The sequence below is a fragment of the Notechis scutatus genome, chromosome 2, assembly GCF_049901735.1.
Source record: "Notechis scutatus isolate UNSWTSFEM ecotype Mainland chromosome 2, rNotScu1.2, whole genome shotgun sequence".
Lineage (NCBI taxonomy): Eukaryota > Metazoa > Chordata > Lepidosauria > Squamata > Elapidae > Notechis > Notechis scutatus.
In genome coordinates, this window is record NC_142010.1 from 120,906,303 (window position 1) to 120,928,510 (window position 22,208).

General features: G+C 40.2%; 2 protein-coding genes across 3 annotated transcripts in view; one reads left to right on the forward strand and one right to left on the reverse strand.

Annotated features, from left to right (window-relative positions):
- The window catches only part of VCF1 (VCP nuclear cofactor family member 1), a 45,627-nt gene extending 42,833 nt beyond the window's left edge, over positions 1–2,794 (forward strand). For both annotated transcript variants that reach the window (XM_087956040.1, XM_026675800.2), the window contains exon 3: positions 2,130–2,794. In XM_087956040.1, coding sequence (XP_087812166.1) covers positions 2,130–2,375 — 246 coding nt within the window. In that variant the 3' untranslated portion in view covers positions 2,376–2,794. The remainder of the gene's footprint in view (positions 1–2,129) is intronic.
- A 338-nt stretch (positions 2,795–3,132) lies between these two features.
- Positions 3,133–20,861, reverse strand: COG1 (component of oligomeric golgi complex 1). Its single transcript, XM_026675793.2, has 14 exons — positions 20,004–20,861; positions 17,796–18,040; positions 16,903–17,084; positions 16,100–16,270; positions 15,516–15,666; positions 14,634–14,844; positions 13,415–14,203; positions 11,034–11,180; positions 8,978–9,139; positions 7,919–8,046; positions 7,125–7,233; positions 5,394–5,503; positions 5,216–5,294; positions 3,133–3,299 (listed from the first exon to the last, which is right to left on the reverse strand). Exons 1-14 carry the CDS (start codon positions 20,331–20,333, stop codon positions 3,159–3,161), a joined length of 2,955 nt encoding a protein of 984 aa, XP_026531578.2. The 5' UTR covers positions 20,334–20,861; the 3' UTR covers positions 3,133–3,158.
- Between the last annotated feature and the right edge of the window lie 1,347 nt (positions 20,862–22,208).

Consider the following 22,208-nt stretch of genomic DNA (forward strand, 5'->3'; position numbering starts at 1 on the left):
ATTATTCTTGGGCCCTGTAACATATTTCTTCTCCATCTGTTACAAGCTGTTTCCAAATCTTATGTCCTCTCTTTTGTTATTTAGTTGGAAGATTAATCTGTCTCTAACACTTCTCAATATTGGATTTGCATTTTCTTTTCATGTATTTGTTCTGTTATAACATTTGCTGCTTTCGAATATTTTAAAATTTTCATTGTTTTCCAAGGTTCACTGTTGGTTCTACAGAAAAAGGTCTCTCCCACACTCAGAATCTTATTATCTTTTATCTTTCAGTACTTTCCTTGTATTCATCATAAACAAAGCACTCATACTTTTCAACAGATCGTTTTTAAGTGGATACACACCAATATCCATTCTCATATCCAACTCATATCCCCGAATGGCCCAATTATTTGTTCTAGTGTTTTCTCATTTTAGTCACATTACCTAGAAGATCCCATTATGTTGTGAATTTTCTTCAAATTTATCAGTTGTTGTGATATTGCCAGCATTCAGAGAAACATAACATACAAGTGTCACCCTACTTTTGTATGCAGCACTTTGTTTTCTGAAATATATTTTAGTTCAGTCATTCATAATCAGACCTGCATCTTTGCTTCCGTCGTGATCTTTGTGTTCATCAATTCCACCCAGAAGATTAAATCTCTTCCGCTCAAATCCAATACATCCTTCCCATTTCTCTTAGTCTCACAAATATGGATCAGTTCTCCTTCTTACATTATGCTTGCTGATATGGGCTATTTATAATTTATTTCTCTTAAATTTTGTTTCAGTCACTTTCTGCAGATGTTAACTTATGTCATTTTTCATAACTTGTGGACCAGAATTTTCACATAACACCTTTTGATGTGACTGCTAGGTTATCACCCTTGGCTTACCATGCCTTGTGCAGCATTCTTGAAAATATTAAGGATAGTACCAGTCATTTTTATCATAATTAGTCTGACATGTCTTTTGTGAAAAGGAAGCTAGTCTTTCTCTGTGTGTTTGCACTATTTTCTTCCAACAAGAATCTCTAGAGATTAACTTGGAAGCTCATGCATGATTAGTAATATCCCCCCAACTAAGAGTGAATTGCACCCTTTTAGGACGAAGTTTGGTTTGTTAGTTTTGTTTACATTAAAATAAATACTACTCCTGCATTTGGTGTTGATTCATAAGCTTTTCTTTCAAATGTGAATTTTAAATATGTATGCTTTTGTTTTCTTGCTCTATAACACAAGGCACCTTTCAAAGTGATTTTCATCAGAACTTATATGTTCGTATTCAGGTCTAGTATCTTGAACAGTAGCAACATGGTATCTATGACTTTTCATTACCTGAATTTGTTCAACTAAAACAAAAAGTCACATTATGGCTCACTGTGATGTGTTAATCCAGCCAGTATCTTTCACCTTGATTTTTCTCTGAGGTCACCATTTGGCCATTGCTTAGTAAGTAGGAGAGCTATGGAAAATTATAAGAATGGTAGAATGAGGCAGGCAGCTTGAATTATCTCTGCCTATAAGGGAGGTGCCTGATGCCTTCCTGGCAGCTGGTATTATGCATATGCATGAACGAATGCTTCTAGTGTTAAACACAATTTACACCATTAAGACACATTAGTGCAATTTTTAACATTTTCTATTTGTGTGAAGGTGTAATTAAACATTAATTATTTGAATTCAGTTTTAAAAACCCACATTGTGGTTTAGCAAATATAGTAGCAAGAATGATTAATCTGTTGTGAGGAATCAACTGTACTTTGCTTCATGATGTTTACAGTGGCAGATAACAGTGATAGATGGGTAAACAGACTCAAAGCAATTCAGTTTTATACTTAACATAGTATAGTGCTTAAAATTGTTAAATTTCAGCGTCAGATAAAATATTTGAATATTTGAAAGTATAAATATGACATCTGGGATATGTGGCAAGGCAGTTTTTTTCCTAGTGGAATTGAAAGTACAGAAAATTAGTTTATATTGCTGGACCTGCATGTTTAACTTGCTTATTGCAATGTTTCCCTGTAGAAACAGAATGATCAGGTTTTTGGTACCAGGAGACCTCCAGAAAATTGTCTGCTTGAGATATAAAGTTGCTTTTAACAAGTTATGATGACCAGCCTCCTTGTGTGTCTTGTTCCACAGTCTTCCAGCAGTGAAAGTGGCAGTACCAGCAGTTATAGCAGCAGCAGCACCATAAGCAGTCCTGACAGAGCTACTGGGACAGACACCAGCTTACCCCAGATAATGCCAGGATCAAGTCCCGTTACGCCTCCTCAGTCTTTCCAGGAGCAGTCTGCACTATGCCAAGGCCCTTACTTCCACATCAACCAGATCCTGAAGGAGGCGCATTTCGACAGCTTACAGAACAGGGGCCGTCCTCCAACATGATGAGCCTAGCAGCTCTCTGCCTTCTGTGAAGGGGGACAGCACTGTGTGATATTTCAACTTTAAAAAAGAAATTGTTAAAATTGCACAAAATGCCTGTTGCCTTTTCAATCTGTATTTGGAATAACAGGTTAACAGGTAGTTGTTTACTTGTGGTTTGCTGCACTATTGCAATGCAAAGGGAGCTTTGGAGTAATTTTTATAGGATTGTTCTGGAGACTGGTTGAGGGTGGAGAGCTGACATGTCGGGATGAGCCTAAGAGTCCACCTCTGTATTATAGGAGTGCATAATGAGTCCAGTCCAACTTCTCAATCTGTTTATTAGTAACCGATGCTTTATGTAAAATCCTTTCCAACATTTGTGTTTAGTTTTATAAGTTTTTTTTTAATTTCAATAAATAGTGAATATGTTTTTATGGTAACTTTTTTTAAAAGTTAAGTCTTTATGTGTTAAGGCCACTTAAAAAAATACTCCCACGAGATAGAATGGGAGATTCTATTACTGGAGTGCAAACAATTGCTTCCTTATTACTTACACACATAGACGCACACAGACACAGGAACTTTTCCATTGGTCATGGACTTAATTACATGGCTGTTTAAAGAAAATAATCAGTTAATAACTTCAGCTGCCTAAGCTGCATATCTTGCATTCTTAGATGCTCTGATTAGTTGTACAAGACATTTAAACCATGAGCTTCGGGCTAAAATGGGGTGTGAATCATATGCCTTACACATCCTTTTGTCATTACACAGCCAAGACCATGATAGTTGGCATTTATTCAATTATTTGGTCATGCTTGAGAGCCAGCCAAGTTTAAACAAAGATGGTGCTGCAGTGTCTTCCTCCTCCTCTGCCGCCAGTTGCCTGAACAGGGACCCAGGATGCAGCGTCTCTTCTATTCTCATCAGGGCAGTGGTTGAAGCCTATTCATTTTAACAAAAAGAAAAGTCAATAGCCCCATAAGGGTTTGCTGTTTTTTTTGTTATTGACAAGAAACTGATAGCTATGTGAAGACAGACATGAGCTCAAATTCACAGTAGCCAGTAGGACCACCTGGGCAAATTATGATATCTCCCTTCTCTGAAAGTGCTATACCTTAAAAAAAAAAGTTGAAATTTTGCTAGGAGAAATTCAGTGGGTATAAGCAGTTTGCAGCTCTGATGCCTTATGTTAAAATCCCCCCTTTTTGCTGGACTTAGTGCCCCACTGTATTAATGATGCTAAAAATGGACATCCTGAAGGTGCAAAACAAATGAAAGAGCTAAAGCATCTGTTTATAAACCAACCTCCCTCAAATTTTTGCTTAGCTACATTGCAACCTTTGGCCATCCAAAGGTTGTCTACCTTTTAATATAGAAAATCCAGTGCAGGATCTTTGAAAACGTTTGTTTCAAGAATCTCCAAAAGTTCAGAATCATTACATTCCTTAATTTATTGGCAGAAATGAACATGGTAGAAAAATACGGTTGGTAATAATTATAGAGTGGTTGATTGCCAAAACATACACAATTAAGCAAAGACTTTCAAAAGCTTTCCCTGACTCTATAGTCCAAGTCCAAGAACTGGCAAGCAGCTAGTTAATAATTATTAATAAATTTGGTTTTGTTAAAGTAGCTCAAAGAAATAGGCTCAGCAGAAAGCAATCAAAAGTAGCATTGTCAAAAATGAAATTCATACCTCTGTGTGTGTGTGTGTGTGTTACACTCACAAGTGATAAAAGTTATTTATAATACTGCACTCATAGCAACGAAAATCTACGATTTTTTTAAAAAAAATTGAGATACCACATGGAATTAAAAAAAATAACTATGAGAGGTAATTCTCTTATTAAAGGAAGGGTATAATCATTTTCTAAAAAAATTAAGATGCAACACCGAAACCAAACAAAAGCAGGTAAATCTTATACATGCATCAAGGACCTGCTCTTTTCAGAGAGCATTGGTTCCATAATCGCAGGAGAAAAATTGTGCAAACGTCTGTTTTAGTAGGAGTTCATTTTCTGAGTCTGGTCATTTGACAAAAGGTCTCAAGTTCAAGGCACTATAGAAAAAAACTGTATGACGGTGTTAGTTTTCTACAAAAACCTATGCATGGGGAAGAGGAGCCTTTCAATTCACACGGTTTAATACCCCAATAAAGTTTCTTCAGGAATTACTGGTCAGCATCACCCTGGAATAAAGGTTATAAGGCAGTTAAACAGACCTTACTGATGTTACTGCTGTTTATATCCCACCTTTGTTATTTTAATAACAACTCCCCACAACAAAAACCCTATGAGGTGAGTTGAGCTAAGAGAGTGAATGGCCCAACATCACACCAGCAGGCTTTCATGCTTAAGGTGGTACTACAACCCACCATCTCTTGGTTTCTAGTCTGGTGTCTTAACCAGATAACAGAAATTAAACATAAATTTCATTGCAAAACACAACTAGCAAAACATTTGTACATCCTACTGTCAAGTTATTCTGCTACACAATTTATCCTGTCTGTAACTTTGAAACAAAGTAATGTGGTACAAATCCAAATTAATCACTGTTAAATATTAGGAAAAGATAGGAAAAATAGTATAGTGTACTAGAAAGCATAGACAGTTAGCTTCAGAAACTCCCTCGAAACTTCCTTTTTTCAGCCAGCAAAATCCTCTCTATAGTTCCTGAAAATTGGCAGCGTAATTTTGAGTTGAGATGAAAACTAATATTAGGCTTAAAATAGATGCAGCGCAACTTGAAACAAAAGCTAAATTATTAAGCTACTAGTCCCAAGTATTGCAGCTCTCCACCCTGACTCAAAAACCCACCAGCATCAAAAAGTTGCCCATCCCTGAAACAAAGGAACCAACCTGAGTTTCGTGTTCGGTATTTCTCAGAACAGGTTTAGCCTTGCGAGAACTTGATGCGCTGAGAGGCAACAGTCCAAATCTTAAAAAGAAGAAACGGGATGTTTAATTACTTTCCACTTTCAGATGCTTTGTTTTTACAGGACATGGTTTTTATTGCTTACAGGTCTGAGTCACTTACCTGATCTGGCTAGAAGTTAGAGGTAGGATGTTATGTAGTTTTTGAGAAGTTAAAGCACTGCTTCTGCTCATGTACTGATTCTCTGTTCCTGACAGTAAACCAAACAGGACCTAGAGGAAAGAAAAGAGAGAACCGTCTGACCTTAATAGAGCAACATTCATCTATAAAGTGTCCATTCAACTATAAAGTCATGTTAAATTAAAAAGTAGCATGAGAAATACATGTGCTGTAATTATTACCTACAACGCTTGAATAAGCAAGAGTATCTCTCCGCCCACTTGCGTTACCAGTTTGAGCTGTGACACACAAACTGGAGTTTCCAAAGATCAATGCACCGTGGCCTATGATCTTCCCAGACTACATCCATTCAAGCCTTGTGGGGTTTCCTGGCCTATGGCTATTCAGGGAAGATAGTATTTCTAGTGAGAACTTATACTTAACTGAAAGTTTAATGAAAAGATGATCATCATAAGCCATTCGCTCTATAGGTTAATGATCACTTGTTCCACAACTGCTCCAAGTTACAATGGCACTGAACAAGTAGTGGTTACAACCAGCCCTCAAAGTTCTGGCCATTCCAGTCATTCCGACAAGGACATCATCACAATCTGGGCGCGACAACCAGATTGCATTTACAACAGTGGCTGCACAAGGATATCATCACAATCTGGGCGCAACAACCAGATCGCATTTACAACAGTGGCTGCATCCTGCAGTAAAGTGATCATGGTTGGTGATCTTCCCTGCCAGCTTCGCACAAGCAAAGTCAATGGGCAGCCAGCAGGGAAGGACACAAGGCTAAGTCTCCCACCGACACTCTCTTCCCTGCCCGCTTTGCGCTTGGGTTGTGCTGGCCTCCCGCATGATCTCAAACAAAACACCTTGAACTTTGCTATGCTTGCGCCATGCCTTCTGAAGGCTTGCAAGCAGGCCAGCAGACAGGTTGGTGGTGGCTGCTGCCAGGTATGTGAGAAAGTGTGGCTGGCCACTTGTGCATTTTCTCTCACCATTCACACGCATACTCCCTCAAGGAGCAGCCACTGATCTGCTTTGCTAGTTTACTTGCAAGTTTCCTTGGCCTGGGAACTTCTGCCAGCTTCCCCACCAACTCTGATCTTTGGAAGCCAGCAGGAAATTATGAGGGGCTTGCTTAACGATACACAGTCCTCACTTAACAATGACAATGGGAACTGCAGGGATTCCTCTTGGTAAGTAATGTAGTCACTTGATGTGGTACTTTATGACTGCATCGCTCAGTGATGGAAATTCAGGTCCCAATTGCTATCGTAATTCAGGGACTGCCAGTACTACTATCTCATTCTTCATTTTCAATATATGATTTGGTTACCTAAGTCATATAGGTAGTCCTTGACTTACGACTTATTTATGTCTTGACTTAGCAATGGGATTGCTTAACTCTGGCATTCACTTAACAACTGCCACAAAACAATGTCGCAAATAATGGTTGGTGATGTGACCGACCTCGTTTATAACCATCAGGACATATAACCATAATGGGCAGGCTCCAATATGGTTGTATGTTGAGGACTACATGTATATAAAAGCAAAATACCTTGCAGAGTTTATGGATGTAATGGTTGTTTAATTAGTATTATCATTTCCTATTTGGAAAATTAGTATAATGTTCTTTCAACCAACATTGGTAAGTATAGATGATCTAAGATAATAGAAATCTACTTGGAATCATCTACATTCTCTCTTTGAACTTACAGAAGTTCGTTGTACTAGATGATTAAGGTTACTATTTAAGTGAGGAATAAAAACATCCAAGTCGAAAGGATCTATATAGCTCTCAAGAGCATCAATCTGTTTCTCAATCCTGAAACAAAGAAAAATAATCTCATTTACAATGTTGAAGGACTGCTCCCCATGGATAGGCAAATGCTGTTTTCTATGCAAAGAAATTAATTTTACCAGATGGTGGAAACCCCCATCATAACCCAACATATATAAACTTAATGAAATTAAAAATTTGCAACTATTTATGAAATGGAATGTCAAATATTGTATCTTGAACTAAGATAATCAAACACTGCTCTTTCCCTTAATGCAGTCAGAAAGAACTTTTGAACTGATCATCTATTATTAAAAATGTTTCAGATACATCCAATAAATTACATTGATGTATTTTCCCTTCCATTTTTCTAGAACACTACAGCACAGTGACCTTTTTAAAAATATTTACTTGATCAACTTTCAGCCAAATTAATTTCCTGAAATTCTGGTTCAGGCTGTCATAAAACAGGAAGATATGTTAATCAGTTCCTGAATGTTGACTACCTGCAAAATTACAGACTATGTTGCTAAAAAAAATAAATGCTCTTTTTAAAAAGGTTCTGTTTCTAGTCCAACAGATTTTAGATTATTGTAGCGTTGCTTGAAACCTGTGTGTGTACATGTTGCAAAATATTATTATGTCTCATGGTAAAGTGGATATAGCAACACTTAAATACATAAAAATAATACAGTAAATTTATACACATAATACTTTATAGTATACTTAACTGGCATCATGCTTGTTTCTGCTGCTTTTTATATCTTCGTTTTTAATTGTCAGGACTATATTCAGATAACGAAGATCATACAGTAGTTGCAAAGCCCTGTTCTGAGTAATTGGTAGCTTTCCTTCTTTCTGTACATGAATATCAGAAACAAATTCTATACACGCATTGAACAATGGTCTTTTCACATTTCTGAAGGGGAAAAGTTCTATCAACATTCACACCAATCAGCTAATTTAGAACTGATGCCTCTCCTGGCTACACTCTGCAGTTGAAGTGCTCTAATGCAGCCTTCCCCAACCTTTCCAAGTTGGCAGCCCAGCGCAGGTGGGGTGTGTGTGGAAGGAATGGTTTTGTGTGAGGGACAGGTACACATGCATGCACAGCTTCATTTGTGTGACAGTGGGTGCATGAGTGGGGCAGGCACCTGCACACACATGAATGGGGCTGTAAGCACCGATGCCCACTGCTTGCACAAATGGGATTGCAAGTGTGCCAGCCTGCCACTCATGCAGTTCAGTTGCAAATAGGCCACGACTCAGTAGTGGGTTGGGGACCCCTTCTCTAATAGTTGGGGACCCCTTCTCTAATAGTCAAATCTGAATAGGTTCCACAGCTACCCCTCTATAGCTCTCATGCTACACTGATTAATATCTCTAATAGCAAAATATGGAAATATTTGTGTCAGTAATACTGGCTATAAAATAATCAGCTGACAATTTCACAGAACAATATTTAGATTGCTATTGTTAATGAGGCTGGATTCAATCTAGCCTGTTTTACATCACAGATAATTTATTTTAATTTTTAGAATGAGTTATCAAGTATATCTACATGAGTAGTCTAAATCTAAATGAATAGTTTGATTATTACAGTATTTCATAGCAATCTTATCAGACTAATCTTATGATTTAAAAAAAAACACCTTGTATATTACATTTTTCTCTTAAACACCACAAAGCTGAGCCAATTAGGGTGCCTCAGAATACTGCAGATCACATGGGGGAGAATCCCTTATTTTTAAATTTCATGTCCCACCAACCACAAGCTCCAAGAACGTACCTTCTCCCGTTTCCCTTCTGATAGTTTTTCATAGCCAGCTAGTACTTCAATCATGCACGTCTTGAGCAATTCTTGCAAGATAACCTTGGGAAGAGTGTGGCCTCCAACTCGATTTATTTCTTGACACAAGCTGAAGAGGAAGGACTGGACACACCAGGATGGCTGTAAAGAATATTGCAGTTTAACAGTGGAATACAGTTGGACTGGCACATAAATTGTCCAAACCAGAATGTCCAAGCTTGAATTCCACCCATGCTGGCTGGGAAATTCTAGGAGTTGAATTCAAGAAGTCTTAAAGTTGCTAAGACTGGACACTGTTAGGATTGTAAGTCACCTAACAGTTAGTTGGGTTGGAAAATATATAAACCAGGATAGACATTTTAATACTGTCTCTTTAAGGGAATGCTAAAATTGTAATTGGGTGTAGTTCCTCAAATGGCCATAAGATGGAGCCAGAAACCTGGGTTCCGTTCTGTTGTTGCTGAGAGTGTTGCCATTCCTGCATTTCTCTATTGACTGTTGCTGATCATCGTTATTCTTGGATTTGATGTGAGTCTTTTACTGAACTGTTTTTGATATTGGACTTTGTTATTGGATTATCCCTGGACTGAAAACTGACTACTATAACCATGTATGACTTGGACTGTGTTTGGACTTTGCTTAACCGTTTACTGGAAATAAAACCTACATTTTACTATACAGCGTAGCTGTGTGCTGTTTGTGTGTTATTCTTCACCACTCTCACTACGTCTCCCTGTGTGCGCTCATTCTCCTAACGGGGAATTACCTCAGCAGACACCTCTGGTCTAAATCATATTTGATGGAAACACTCAGGTAAGAGGATGATTTACAATTTGAAATTTTTTGGCTTTCACTCCTCTCAAAGTTCAGACTAACGGCTGGGTCAATTAATTGTTCTTCAGTGTTTTCAGGAGAATTGTCGTCCAAAGCTTTTTAAAAGGGTTTTAAAGAAAATCTGTGAACCATTATTGCATTTTATGAAATTCCCAATTTCAAGGAAGATCAGAAGCAAATTCAGCTCTGCTACTGGACCACTGGTTAATTCTGGATATCAGTTATCTTATCTTATGTGTAAATTCACAACTTAGTATAGAATGATCCTTGTTTATGACAGAGCTCTTATTATGAGTGTATATGTATATGTCTGTGTTCTGTCCCACCTGTATCCACAGATGAAACTTCAAGTTATATAGTTCAAATACTTTACAAAACCAGAGACAGAAGATTCAATTGCTCTGTTATCACAGTCCTTTGGCAATCCTCCTAGAATCTGTCCGGCAATTCTGTATAGTTCGTAAATCACAACGCAGTAATCAGACGCAATTCTTTCCAAGGCAAAACTCACTTTGTTTCCAGCAAAGATTACAAAGTCGTACGCTCCCTTATATCCTCTAAGAGAGGGTGTGTCAGTCTCATTAATTAATCCTTTGCTGGACGGCTCTTTTCTAATTGAGATTGACGTCTCAATCTTCTCCTAGTTCTGGCATCCAGCCAGCATCCGGCAGTTTCATCTCCGCTTGAAACCTCCGACACATTTTCCTGATTAACAGTTAACACCTGAGGTTTAATTAGGGAAGTAGATTCAGGGGAGAGAGTGGCCTCTGAATCCTCCAATAAATCAGGTTCATCTGTCAAATCCAACTCCTCTCCCTCTACTTGACTCCCCTCTAAGTCACTTAATAATGCAGGCTCGAATCTCAGTGCCAGATCTTCTTCCTCGCTCGAACCCACATCTGCTGACTGATCAGGTTCAAGTCTCGGAGTCACAACATGTCTGCATATATAGACTGTTAAATAGACAGATACATACACAGATAGTGGTACTTAAAAGTTTGTGAACTTGTTTGAATTTTCTCAATATTTCTACATAAATATGACCTAAAATATTATCTGTTCTCCACATATCCTAAAACTAGATAAAGAGAACTCAAACAATTAGTCAAAAACATTATATTTGTTCATTTATTTATTGAGGAATATCATCCAAAGCACCACGCATAAATATGTATAAATAAAAATATTCATCATTTCTTACCTGGACAGGGAGCCGTATCTTAGATTTTATGCTGCTTCCACTTTCTGTCTCTTCTTCAATTTCACTCTCCTCCCAGTTGGTGGCTGTTGCCAGAATGGCTTCAGCTTCCTCTTTCAGCAAGGATTGAGTGAAGTTCTGAACAAGGACCTAGGATTCATTCACAAGAAGACAAACTAAATAGCAGGATAGCTGCGGAGACAACTCTCATTTCATAAATCCATTACATTTCAATGCACAGCTCTAGCAAAAGTATTTCAGCTTTGAAATGCTTGAAAGTAGACATTTTCTACCTACCATCAGTGCCCACCCCTATTAATTTTAAAATATTTTCCTTAGAACCAGCAAAATTATTCCTGGGATGCATAGGAAGGATTACATTTCTAGGACTAGTGGGTAGGGATGAGACAAAACTAATTTTGGTTTCATTACAGTGTGCATTTCTTTAAAAAGAATCAAGTATTTAATAATAACCTCCTTTTAAACACTGTAATTTGGTAACTTTTGGAGGCTAAGGTTTTTGGATGCAGCAAGCATCTCTGGGATCTCAAGTTGTCCACTTCTATTTTAATTCCTTCCATTAAAAAATAGATGTACTGAGCTAATTATCCTACAGCTGAATCTGTTGAACTTTAGTATGTTGGGAGGCAACTAGAGGAAAACAGATGTAGAAGCATAAACAGCTTGCCTGTCCTATTTTGCAATCTCAGCATATTTCCTCTCTATGGAAGAGCAATACAGATAGTTTGTGATAGTGGCAAATATCTGTAGCTCGGGTATAGGATGAGGGTGAAGGTGAATTATCTGATTTGTGGGTTGGCTTCCGAAAGTTTCTTTACCAGGACAGGTATAACATCTTCAGTGGAGTTCAGAGGATGTCAGAGTTCTTTTGTTTATAAGGCGGTGGGGGTATGTCAAGTGAGGGTCTTGTGATGGATTTTGTGATGGGTCAGGTGTGAGTCATCAGTGAGTCTTGTGATGAGTCTAATGATGGGGAGGTTACATCAGGTCAGGGTCATTGGGAGGTGAACTGTTGGTGGGGTGGGGGTTGTGAGGATTGGTTGAGGGTTGGTGTTTTCTCTGTTGGCTGTGCGGTTGATTTGGATTCTGAGGTACAGGTAGTCCTCGATTTACAACACAATTGAGCCCAAAATTTCTGTTGATAAGTGACACAGTTGTTAAGTGAGCTATGTTCCATTTTATGACTTTTCTTAACATAGTCATTAAGTGAATCACTTCAGTTAAGTTAGTAACACAGTTGTTAAGTGAATCTGGCTTCCCCATTGACTTTGCGGGTCGGAAGGTTCCAAAAGGTGATTGCTTGACCTCGGAATACAGCAACCATCATAAATATGTGTCACTTGACAAGCATCTGAATTTTGATCATGTGGCCATGGGGATGCTGCAACGGTTGTGTGAAAAACGGTCATACCGGTAAGTCACTTTTTTTCAGTGTTGTGACTTTGAAAGGTCACTAAACGAATTGTTGTAAGCTGAGGACTACCTGTAGGTTGAAGCTGCAAGATTGTTTTGCTCTGTTCCCTTTACAGCTGTGGCAGGAAAGGTCGTAAGATGGGGCATAGCAACTGTCTTGCTTAGCAACAGAATTTTGGGACTCAACTGTGGTTATAAGTCCAGGACTACCTGAGGTAAGATAGGGAAGTGCTGAAGGACGTATATGGGTATGGTTGGTCTGAGTCTTGTTTTAACTTAAAGCAGAATATTGCAGTGCCAGTTAACATCTATTGCAAGAAAAAATCCCTCATCTGAGCACTTACATCAGGTGCAAACAACCAGACATCCACCACCACCCCACTTGTACAGTTCAAAAAAGCTACTTTATTGTTCTATGCTTATTTCACAAGAATCTTCCCAGACTGATTTCATCTGGGAAAGACTAGATAAGGCTCAAAGATTGTGTGTGCGTGTATCAGACCTTGCCTCTTACGTTTACATAATGATTCTAGATTAATTTCCCACTTAAGCCCTCCTCTTCACTGCGATGGTTGCTCTCCAACAACTTAGGAGTATATTGATCTTGAAATATTTTTTTATGCTTCATGAATGACTCGCATTTAAAGCAGCAGATTCCGTTGGAGCAATCAAACATGAAGCCTCTTAAAATGGGAGAAATAAATGTCTCACTTAACAACAGAAATTTTGGAGGCTCAATTGTGGTTCTTAAGTTGAAGGCTACCTATAGTTCCCAAGAATTTTCTTATTTTATAGCGACTTGTTATATTTCAGCCAAAAATAATATCCCCCAAATCCTTTGCACTTCTACGTTGAGCGAATTAAATCATAGCTTGTTTTAGTCATCAGCCCAAATGGGCAGCGGACACCTCCTTGCCCCCCTCCCCCCCTCCCCCGCAAAAGTCACTCACTTTAGCAGCAGCTGTGCTCCATATCCGATAAGCAGACAGGCTATCCTGCAATAGTTGTTCTTTTAATCCTTGCCATTTAGCCTGTACGGGATTCGTTTCTTCTGTTCTACCTTTCCCCGTCTTCTTCAAAGACCAGAGCTCCCTTGCCATATTTTCTGGGCATCCTGATTTTCCCAGAATGCATTGCTTCAAGTGTGGACACAATTCCCCTAACGACCGGCAAAGCCGTGCCATAAACAAAAGAGTGTTGATTTGGGGGTTATGCAAGTTATCTGTGCACCTTTGAAGTACCTCCTGAGCATGTTGCAGCTTTTCCCTAACACAGCCCAGCAAATCATCCAAACAACGAATGCAGTGGCTGCGCAACAGCTCTTCAACTATGCTTGCGTCAGCAAATCTGTCAAAAGCAGAGTTCTTGGAGTGTCCGTATGACGGATCCTCGGATGACGAGGAGCCGGAAGGCAAGTAAGACAACAGGTCTTCCAGCCTGGCCTTCAGCTTGGAATCTAGTGCACTGCAGAAGCTCTGGACGCTGGGACTGTAGGCTTGCGCCTTCATAGACAATCCACTCTTAGTGAACTGGCTGCGGTTTGCCACACTGATCCAGGCAGCATCAGATGGCAAGTCATTAGGATTCTCTGACCATAGGAAAGAGGCCATGTTACATTCAAATAGGATATGCTTGCTTTGATTAGAAGAGTCAAATTTTGCTTCAAGTTCCTGCACAGTCAGAAGAAGCAGCTCTCCAGAGCTGCTGGAGATGTCATCAAATCCTTCCTTTGTCAGAGTCTGGAAAAGAAAATATTGCAGGGAGGAAAATGGTCAGTACCAATCATGAGCATACAGATGATTTTAGGAGGCTTCGGAAAATATAGGAACAAGCTTTGGCATATGGGAATCTTGGAAGCTGCCCCTTTCTTATCCCACTAAGGTCTTTTCCATTCTTATATTCAAAACAGGAACCAAAGGACCAAGATGAAAAGATAGAATGGTTGGTTTTTTTGCTTCAAAACTAGCAGCCAGGAAACTGTCAGAAAGTAAATGAGGTATTTAGATATACCATATCATGGAAGAAACAGACCCAGAGTCATTTAGGGAAGTGGAAAAAAGAACAGGATATCCAGAGCAACAAAGCAATAAACATTGTTTCATTATGTTTTAGGTTATTTTATCAGCATCTCCTAGCTTGTTTCTTAGCTAAATTTTGTCAAGGTCTTACCTGTAACCTGTCCAAAAAAAGCTGGTGTAGCAGATCTTCCCAGAAAGAGATGGGCTTATCAAGAAGCCGATGACATACTGTCTCCCAGTTCTGACTCATAGATTCACTGGTGAGCAGCTCCCATACGGCATCACGGATCCTGGCCAAGCCTTTAAGGCTCTTCACATATACCAGTAAATCTGTGATCCCAGATTTAATGTCTTCGTTGCACCTGAAAAGAATTCTAGATAGTTAAGTAAGCAGTTTCCTTACACCCATTACAGTTCATAGCGCTATTGAGGGCTACTTACAAGCTTGTACAAACTGTTACTTTTATTGTATAGGTTACAGCATAATTATGAATCAACGTGACAAGGAACCGATGCTGATAATCACAACAAACAACAGAAGGCAAAATAAGCTAGGTTAATAGAAGACTAGAACCTTGTAAATATACAAGTCCTCTTGAAATTCTAAAAGAACAGGGAATGATTTATGAAAAGCCTGAAGAATTCAAAACAGCCTTTTATCTGTTTTCTGATAATATTTGGGGAAAAGGAATTTAGAAATATAAACTTGCAGATGTTGAACTATACTAAGCAGGATGGAGTCTTAATTTTTTTTTAAAGTGACAAGTAAAAACTCAAATCAAATCTGGATTATTATCTCAGTGCTAGAGTAAATATGAACGAAGTATCAAGGTAATGCTTGTAATGCTGAACAAAGTTTTGCTATATAAGCTTAATTCTCCATCTTTCAAGATTCAAGGCTGTTTTGTCTTTATAAACCACAACAATCTTCATTAACTACAATTTCATTCCTACAAAGAGGCTATTCAATATATTTGCCAAGAAGGTCACAATACCAAATACCTCCAGTAAGGTATGTTCCTTACAGACTCACATGCTGATCCATTTCTGAAGTGTATCTCTAAGGCAATCCTGGCTTATGGGGTGTGCCAAAGTTCTGAGTGTTGGCTGGAATTCTGTGACAGATGGTGGCAAGTATTTGAAAGAGGTACTCAACTTGGTTTCTTCCTTCAACATGCTGAGCCCTTTCCCAAAGAAAATTGGAGCAAAAAGAGATCAGACCACTAATGATTAAACTGGATGCTTAAGAGACAAAGCAATATTCAATGGTATATGACAGGGGTCTGCAACCTGCGGCTCTGGAGCCACATACGGCTCTTTCGGCCCTCTGCTGTGGCTTCCTGTCAGCTGATCCCACCACTGGCTGGCCCTGCCCCTTCCCTCCTAGATACTCCTCACCTGGCCTAAGAAGGTAAGGGTATGGCGGAGGATGGAAACTCTCTCCATATTCCAGAGCAGGAGGTGACTGGGTAGGAGTGAATGACGTTGGCCACGTCCACCCAGTCACACTGATTGTTAAATTATTGGCTCCTGGTGTTTTCTTTTCTGTGTGAAACAGGTCCAAATGGCTCTTTGAGTGTTTAAGGTTGCAGACCCCTGGTATATGATCTTGCTCACCTGCTGAATGCTGGCTGGTGATGGTCTCCAAAGTCAAGAAAAGCAAGCCACAAGGAAGAGATGGATCTGAGGGTGTTCCCTCTGGCAGGTTATAGAAGAGGGCATGGGCTTGATACAGGGTTGTGACTAGAAGCTCCACCAAGGAGCAAATTTGTGCTTTGATGCCTGCGTCTGATTTAAAATGAACAAACAAAAAAGTATAATAGTAGCTGTATATACATATCCAACCAAAAACATCTACTTCAAGGAAAAGGTGTAGAATAATAAGTGTATTGAAATAAGTGTATTCATGGATAATAACTTTTTCCCTTACACACCATCAATCAATTAGAAGAAAGGAGTCATTCGATTATTCATTTCCATACTCTTAAAATTCTAAAAAGATGAAGGGAAAACAATGCTAAGCGATCAGCAATATCTAGAAAAATAATAACTAAAATGTTATCAATTTTGAGGAACTAGTGGCCTAGGTTGATTTCATTTAGTTATAATTTCTAGCCACTATATAGTAACCCTAATCTTATTTTATAAATATAAATGCCTTAATATGGGAACAAAGAATAATCAACCCACAATAAGTCCCTGAAAAAGTTGGAGAAGTTGAAAAAGTTGGAGACTTTTTCAAGGAAAAAGTAGCTGCCACTATTTTAACTTTTATCTCTAATACCAATAAACTTCTTTACAATTTATTCAGCATAGGAAGGAACCTGCAAAGATTCATAAAGATGAGATTAATGGATACATGGAAGCTGCAGGTTCAAAGCAGATAGAATAGCTAACGTTAACATTATATGTGTACCAACCATGATGAGGCTGATTCAGAAGTTGCTGAATTGCAGATTTTCTGGCCAGCAGGAAATCTGCAAGAGCCTGGCGTGGTGAACTATCTTCAAGAAGCATGGCTGAGCACAAAGCTTCTGCTACTGCATGATCTGAAACAGTCCGGCATTTCAAAAGTGATTTGCTCTCCTGCAAGATAGTTGACCTAAGAAAGACAAACAAAATGCTAGGAGATTTATAATATTTAACAGAAGTTTAAACAATTAAAAGTATATGCCAAAAATAAAAATAGTTATCTAAAGCCATACAAACTTTACATTAAAAACTAAATTTATTAAATATTTTATTTTGAAAGCAAAAGTAATAATCAAATGGAATAAAATCTGCCGGTCTGATCACTGACTACTCTGATAGTTTTTAGTGCCATCCGAATGCAGACCTCAGTTCTCAGAATTACAGCCACTGTGACTGGAAAATTCCAGGAGCTGAAAGTCCGTATGTATAGAAAACGCTCAAGTTTGGCTTAAGCAGTTCCAAAAGCAAAAGCAAAAGTGGACAAGAGCTGTTTTAATAAATACATAAAATAAAACAATGCATAGATCAGGAAGTTATTGCTGATTTTGCTGTTAAGAAGTCAAACACCAGGGAGAATTTTAATATATAGTTGTAGTACTACAAAAAAGCCTTTATATAAAAGAGTAATATAATTAAAAGTAGCTGTCCAGGACAGTTTATTGATATTTATTATTTAGGATTTTTACTGGTAATCAAGATGCATCTTTTGCTATTTCTGATACTATTTCAGTATCTGAATTCCTAAGACAGGAAACAACATTTTCTTTGTCAAAAGAAAACATCCGAGCAATAAACCACATTAAACAATCTAGGCTAGGAAAAAGTATCTCAGGCTGCTTACCGAAAATGGCTAGCTGCTGCTACTTGTCGGGCAAGAATAGGAAAGCATGCCAGAATTGGGCTGTAGTGGGTACCGGAAGAATCCAACTGCAGAAGGCCACGGAGGTGGCAGCATAACAGGTAGAGCCGAGTGGCAGATAAATACTGAGAAGATTCCATAGCACTCCATATTTTCTCTGGAATCTGCAAGAGAAGCTGAATTTGCGCCGCCAAGCAGTAGAACTTCTCCTGGGACTGCCACGTTGTCTAGACAGAAACACACATGAGCATCTATGGAGATTCTCAGTCATCCAGGTCATAGTTGTCCCAAAGATGCTTTTTTTCAAGAGGCAATTGGACTTTCTGGTTTTTCTTTGAAGATGTTTTGCTTCTCATCAAAGAAGCTTCTCCAGCTCTTCTGAAGCTTCTTGGATGAGAAGCGAAACATCTTCAAAGAAAAACCAGAAAGCCCCCCAAAAGCTTGAAAAAAAGTACCTTTGGGACACACATGAGCATCCTATTGGCCCCTGCATTGAAATTCATTTGGGAGGACCAATATGATGTCTGTACTTTTTCTTCAATAAATGTTGTCTGTGCTTTTCCTCAATAAACGTGGGATGCACTATGAGTGCCAAGAGCAGACTTTTGAAACATGCATGCGGTTTTATGTTATCTCAGTCCACCTGAGTTACACCCATTCTCAAAACGCAAACGCCATGAGCATAACTCTCAGAATAATATTCTTAAAAAAGGAAGCCATGTTGCAAAGATTGCTGCCCCCCCCAAAAAAAATGTATCCTCTTCTCTACTTAGGACTACGAAAGGATTATCCTTTGCTTCCAAATACTCTATCCTTTCTCCCTTTTTACATCCCTCCTCTTTGTCATCCTCCACTTTTATTTATTTATTTTGTCAAGTGATTATTAGATACCATGTTTCTCCAACAATACGGCCTCCACCAACAGGAAGGCCCAGCATGATTTCTAGGCATGAGGTGAAATTAAGCCCCACCCCCAAAATTTAGGCCTATTTAATCCATGCGTTTCCCCACCATTTCTCACATCGTTCATTAGAACTACATGAGGTGAAGAGAAATGGGGGGAAGGGCGGGGGGTGGGGAGAAAACTTGCCTTTAGGAGTGCCCTGCAGGTAGCCTAAGCTAGAATACCCCAATCTACCGATAGAACATCAGCCGATAGAAGCTCCCCCAAGGCAGAGTCCCCAGCCGTTTTGGGGTGAGGCGTGGCTGCCCATGCCCCCTCGCCATTAGGCAGTGTCTTTTGGGCAATGGAAGCTCTCCAAGGGCAGTCACCAGCCACTTCGATCGGCCAATAGAAGCGGCCTCGCGGCGAGGGGAGTGTGTGTGTGTGCGCTCGCCCCAAGGCCGCTTCTACCGGCCAAAGTAGTGAGGTCAATAGTAGACAGTCTAAGGTTAAAGTTTTTGGGGTTTGGGGAAGAAACCACAGAGTCAAGTGGAGTATTCCAGACACTGACCACTCTGTTGCTGAAGTCGTATTTCCTGCAATTAAGTTTGGTGTGGTTAACCTTGAGTTTGTATTTATTGTGTGCTCTTATGTTGTTATGGTTGAAGCTGAAGTATTCATTGACAGGTAGGACATTGCAATGTATGATTTTATGTACTATACTTAGATCGGATAGAAGACGGCATAGTTCTAGGTTGTCTAGGTCTAAAATTTCAAGTCTGGTGGTGGCATAAGGTATTCTGCTACAGTAGAGGAGTGGAGAAGTCTTCTTGTGAAGTATTTTTGGACTTTCTCAACTGTATTAACATCAGATATGTAATGCGGGTTCCAGATTGATGAGCTGTATTCAAGTATTGGTCTGGCAAATGTTTTGTATGCCCTAGTTAACAGTGTGATATTACCGGAGAAAAAGCTATGCAGGATTAGGTTAACAACTCTTAATGCATTTTTGGCTATGTAATTACAGTGGGCTCTAGCACTTAGGTCATTAGAGATGAGTACTCCAAGGTCCTTGACAACTCTCACACTGTCCAAGCATTCGGGGTTCCGAGCTTTAACGTCCAGTATTTTACTAAAACGGCGAACGGGAAGCAATTCAACAGGTGAAGCTCTTCCCCCCACCCCACCCCACCCTGGTTACGGAGGGTCAGAGAAACTTTGTCGCGCGGTCCCTCCACTGGCCCGCCCGCCGCTCGGGACCCCGGGCTGCAGCCTTTCCCAGCCCCGCCCCTCAGCCAAGCGCCCACCTCGTGCCGTGCCTCGCGCTGGCTGCTGGCCGCAAGTCCGGCGGCCCGTCCGCGCGCCCGTCGCTGCTGAAGCCCCCGCACGGCTTCGAGCAGATGCTCGGCGCTGACGCGCATCTCGGCTATGGTATCGGCCGCCTCGATGAGGTCCCGGTACCTCTCCCCGACCATCTGGCGCAGCTCCTCGCGCTTTCCCTCGATGCCCGCGCGCAGCTGCCGCTCCACGCTTCTCAGCTCGGCCGTCGTGTGCTTTTCGAAGAGGGACTCGACTGCCGCTGGCCCGCCTCGCTTCAGGGCGTCCAGCGCTGCCGCCTCGGCGGCCGTGGTCGCCATCGCGGCTGTTTCTCAGCCCCGCCGCCTGTCACCCGGAACCGGCCACCTCGTCGGCCCTTTGACGTGTCACACATCCACCATCTTTGAGAAGGGCAGCGGACTGGCTGCTTGGGAAAGAGGAAGCGCCTCCCCTTTTGGCCGCCATTTTTGTCCCGGGCGGAGGAAAGGGGCGGCTTCCTGGCGCCTTCCCACTGAGCGGAGTTGGGATCCAAGGAAGTCTGTTTCTCTTCTCTTCAGTACAGCATCCACAGTTCCTCGCCAGCGGGGACGGGGAACCATGGGGCTTGTAGTTGGAATCTACATTGGAATGATCTACATGGTTCCCCAACACAGTGTTATTTTTATTGCTGCAGATTAACACTCCTGGTCTGAATATTTTTTCACTTTTTCACTTGATAAATCCTGTCCAGCAATCCCTGAAAAATCTTTGACCTTTGAATCTTTAATTTCTGTGTCTCACAATAATCTCTCATGAAAACGACTGTACCATGGAAGGCATTTAATTGAAAATTACAAATAAAGTGGGAGCCCTCTATTTTAATGCTTTTTTTTTAAGACTCGATGGTATTGCAAATATGTTTCCCCTTGTACAGATACGCTTTTTGTTCAAAAGGCAGGATTGAAACAAATAACGTATATTTATCTAAGTTATATATTTATTTTACAGTTAAATATTTTGCCATGAGAAAATGGTAAGATTTCCAGATTTTTTTTTTACAAAATAAATAAATAAAATAGTAGGCATCCTAAAAGGTCCCTGTGGTTTTTGAACAGCCAAGTGGACCAGATAAACAAATAGTTTGCTCAATTTAAGATAGTTTTAAGAAGTTGGGAAATTCCCAGTCATTAGGTTCTTTTTGAAATTTCTAACATAAAACATTTACTATGGGAACTGGGTTTTTTTTCATTATTTTCTCTTTTGACCTTCAGTTCATACCATCAAATTGTTCTGAGTGATGCAGTAGATTAGGGGTGTCAAACTCAAGGCCTACTGGCTGGATCTGGTGCTTAAATCTGACCTGCGGGGCTGCCCTGGAAACAAGAAAGGGCCTGCCCATGGTGCCGTGTGCTACCTTCCCAGGCTCTGTTTTTGGCTGCAACAGTCCCCCCTGGGCTCCGTTTTTCTCTGGCAGAGGGCTGCAGGAGGCCATCACAACCGAAAATTGGGTCCAAGGGGCCCATGCGACCCCTTGAGCTCTGTTTTCACTGGCAGAGGGCTAGCAAAACAAACTAAAAACAAAACAAAAGGAGAAATGTTTTCCCTTTTGCATTTGAGCATGCAAAAAGGGACAAGAAAGGAGAAAGGAAAGAAAAAGAAGGGAAGATGGGAAGAGAGCAAGGAAGGAAAAATGAAAAGGGGAAGGAAGAGGGAATGTAGACAGGATTACTTCTATCTTTATAAATGCCAGGCCATGGAACATGCCTGAAAACCTTAATAGCTTTGTGGGAAGAAATATCCATCTGGTTCAGTTCCAAGCTGGGAAAAAAGCACTGGAAACATGGAGGCTGATTGGAAAGAAGGTTCATTTATTGATGAACAGGACCACATGGAGTTGAGAGTGGGGAGGGGATTTATACCTTCTCTTGGGCTTTGCACTTGAGTTTCCTGTTTCTGTGCAAGAACATGTATTGGCTATTGTAGGGGTTATGTAGGGGTCATAGCTGGCTCTATAGGTTGTCTGAGCTCCCAGGTTTGGTTGAAGTTTGGACTGCTGAGATGATGCAATGAAGAAGCTTGTGTTCTGAAAAGGTGATGGGCAATACCTGTTATGGTTTAATGGCTTTGTCCTGGTTTGGATCTTGCATGAGGGCTACTCCTATTACTCTGCCTTTGTTCAGACTTTGCTGCAGGGAATTTCAAAATATCCTGTCTTG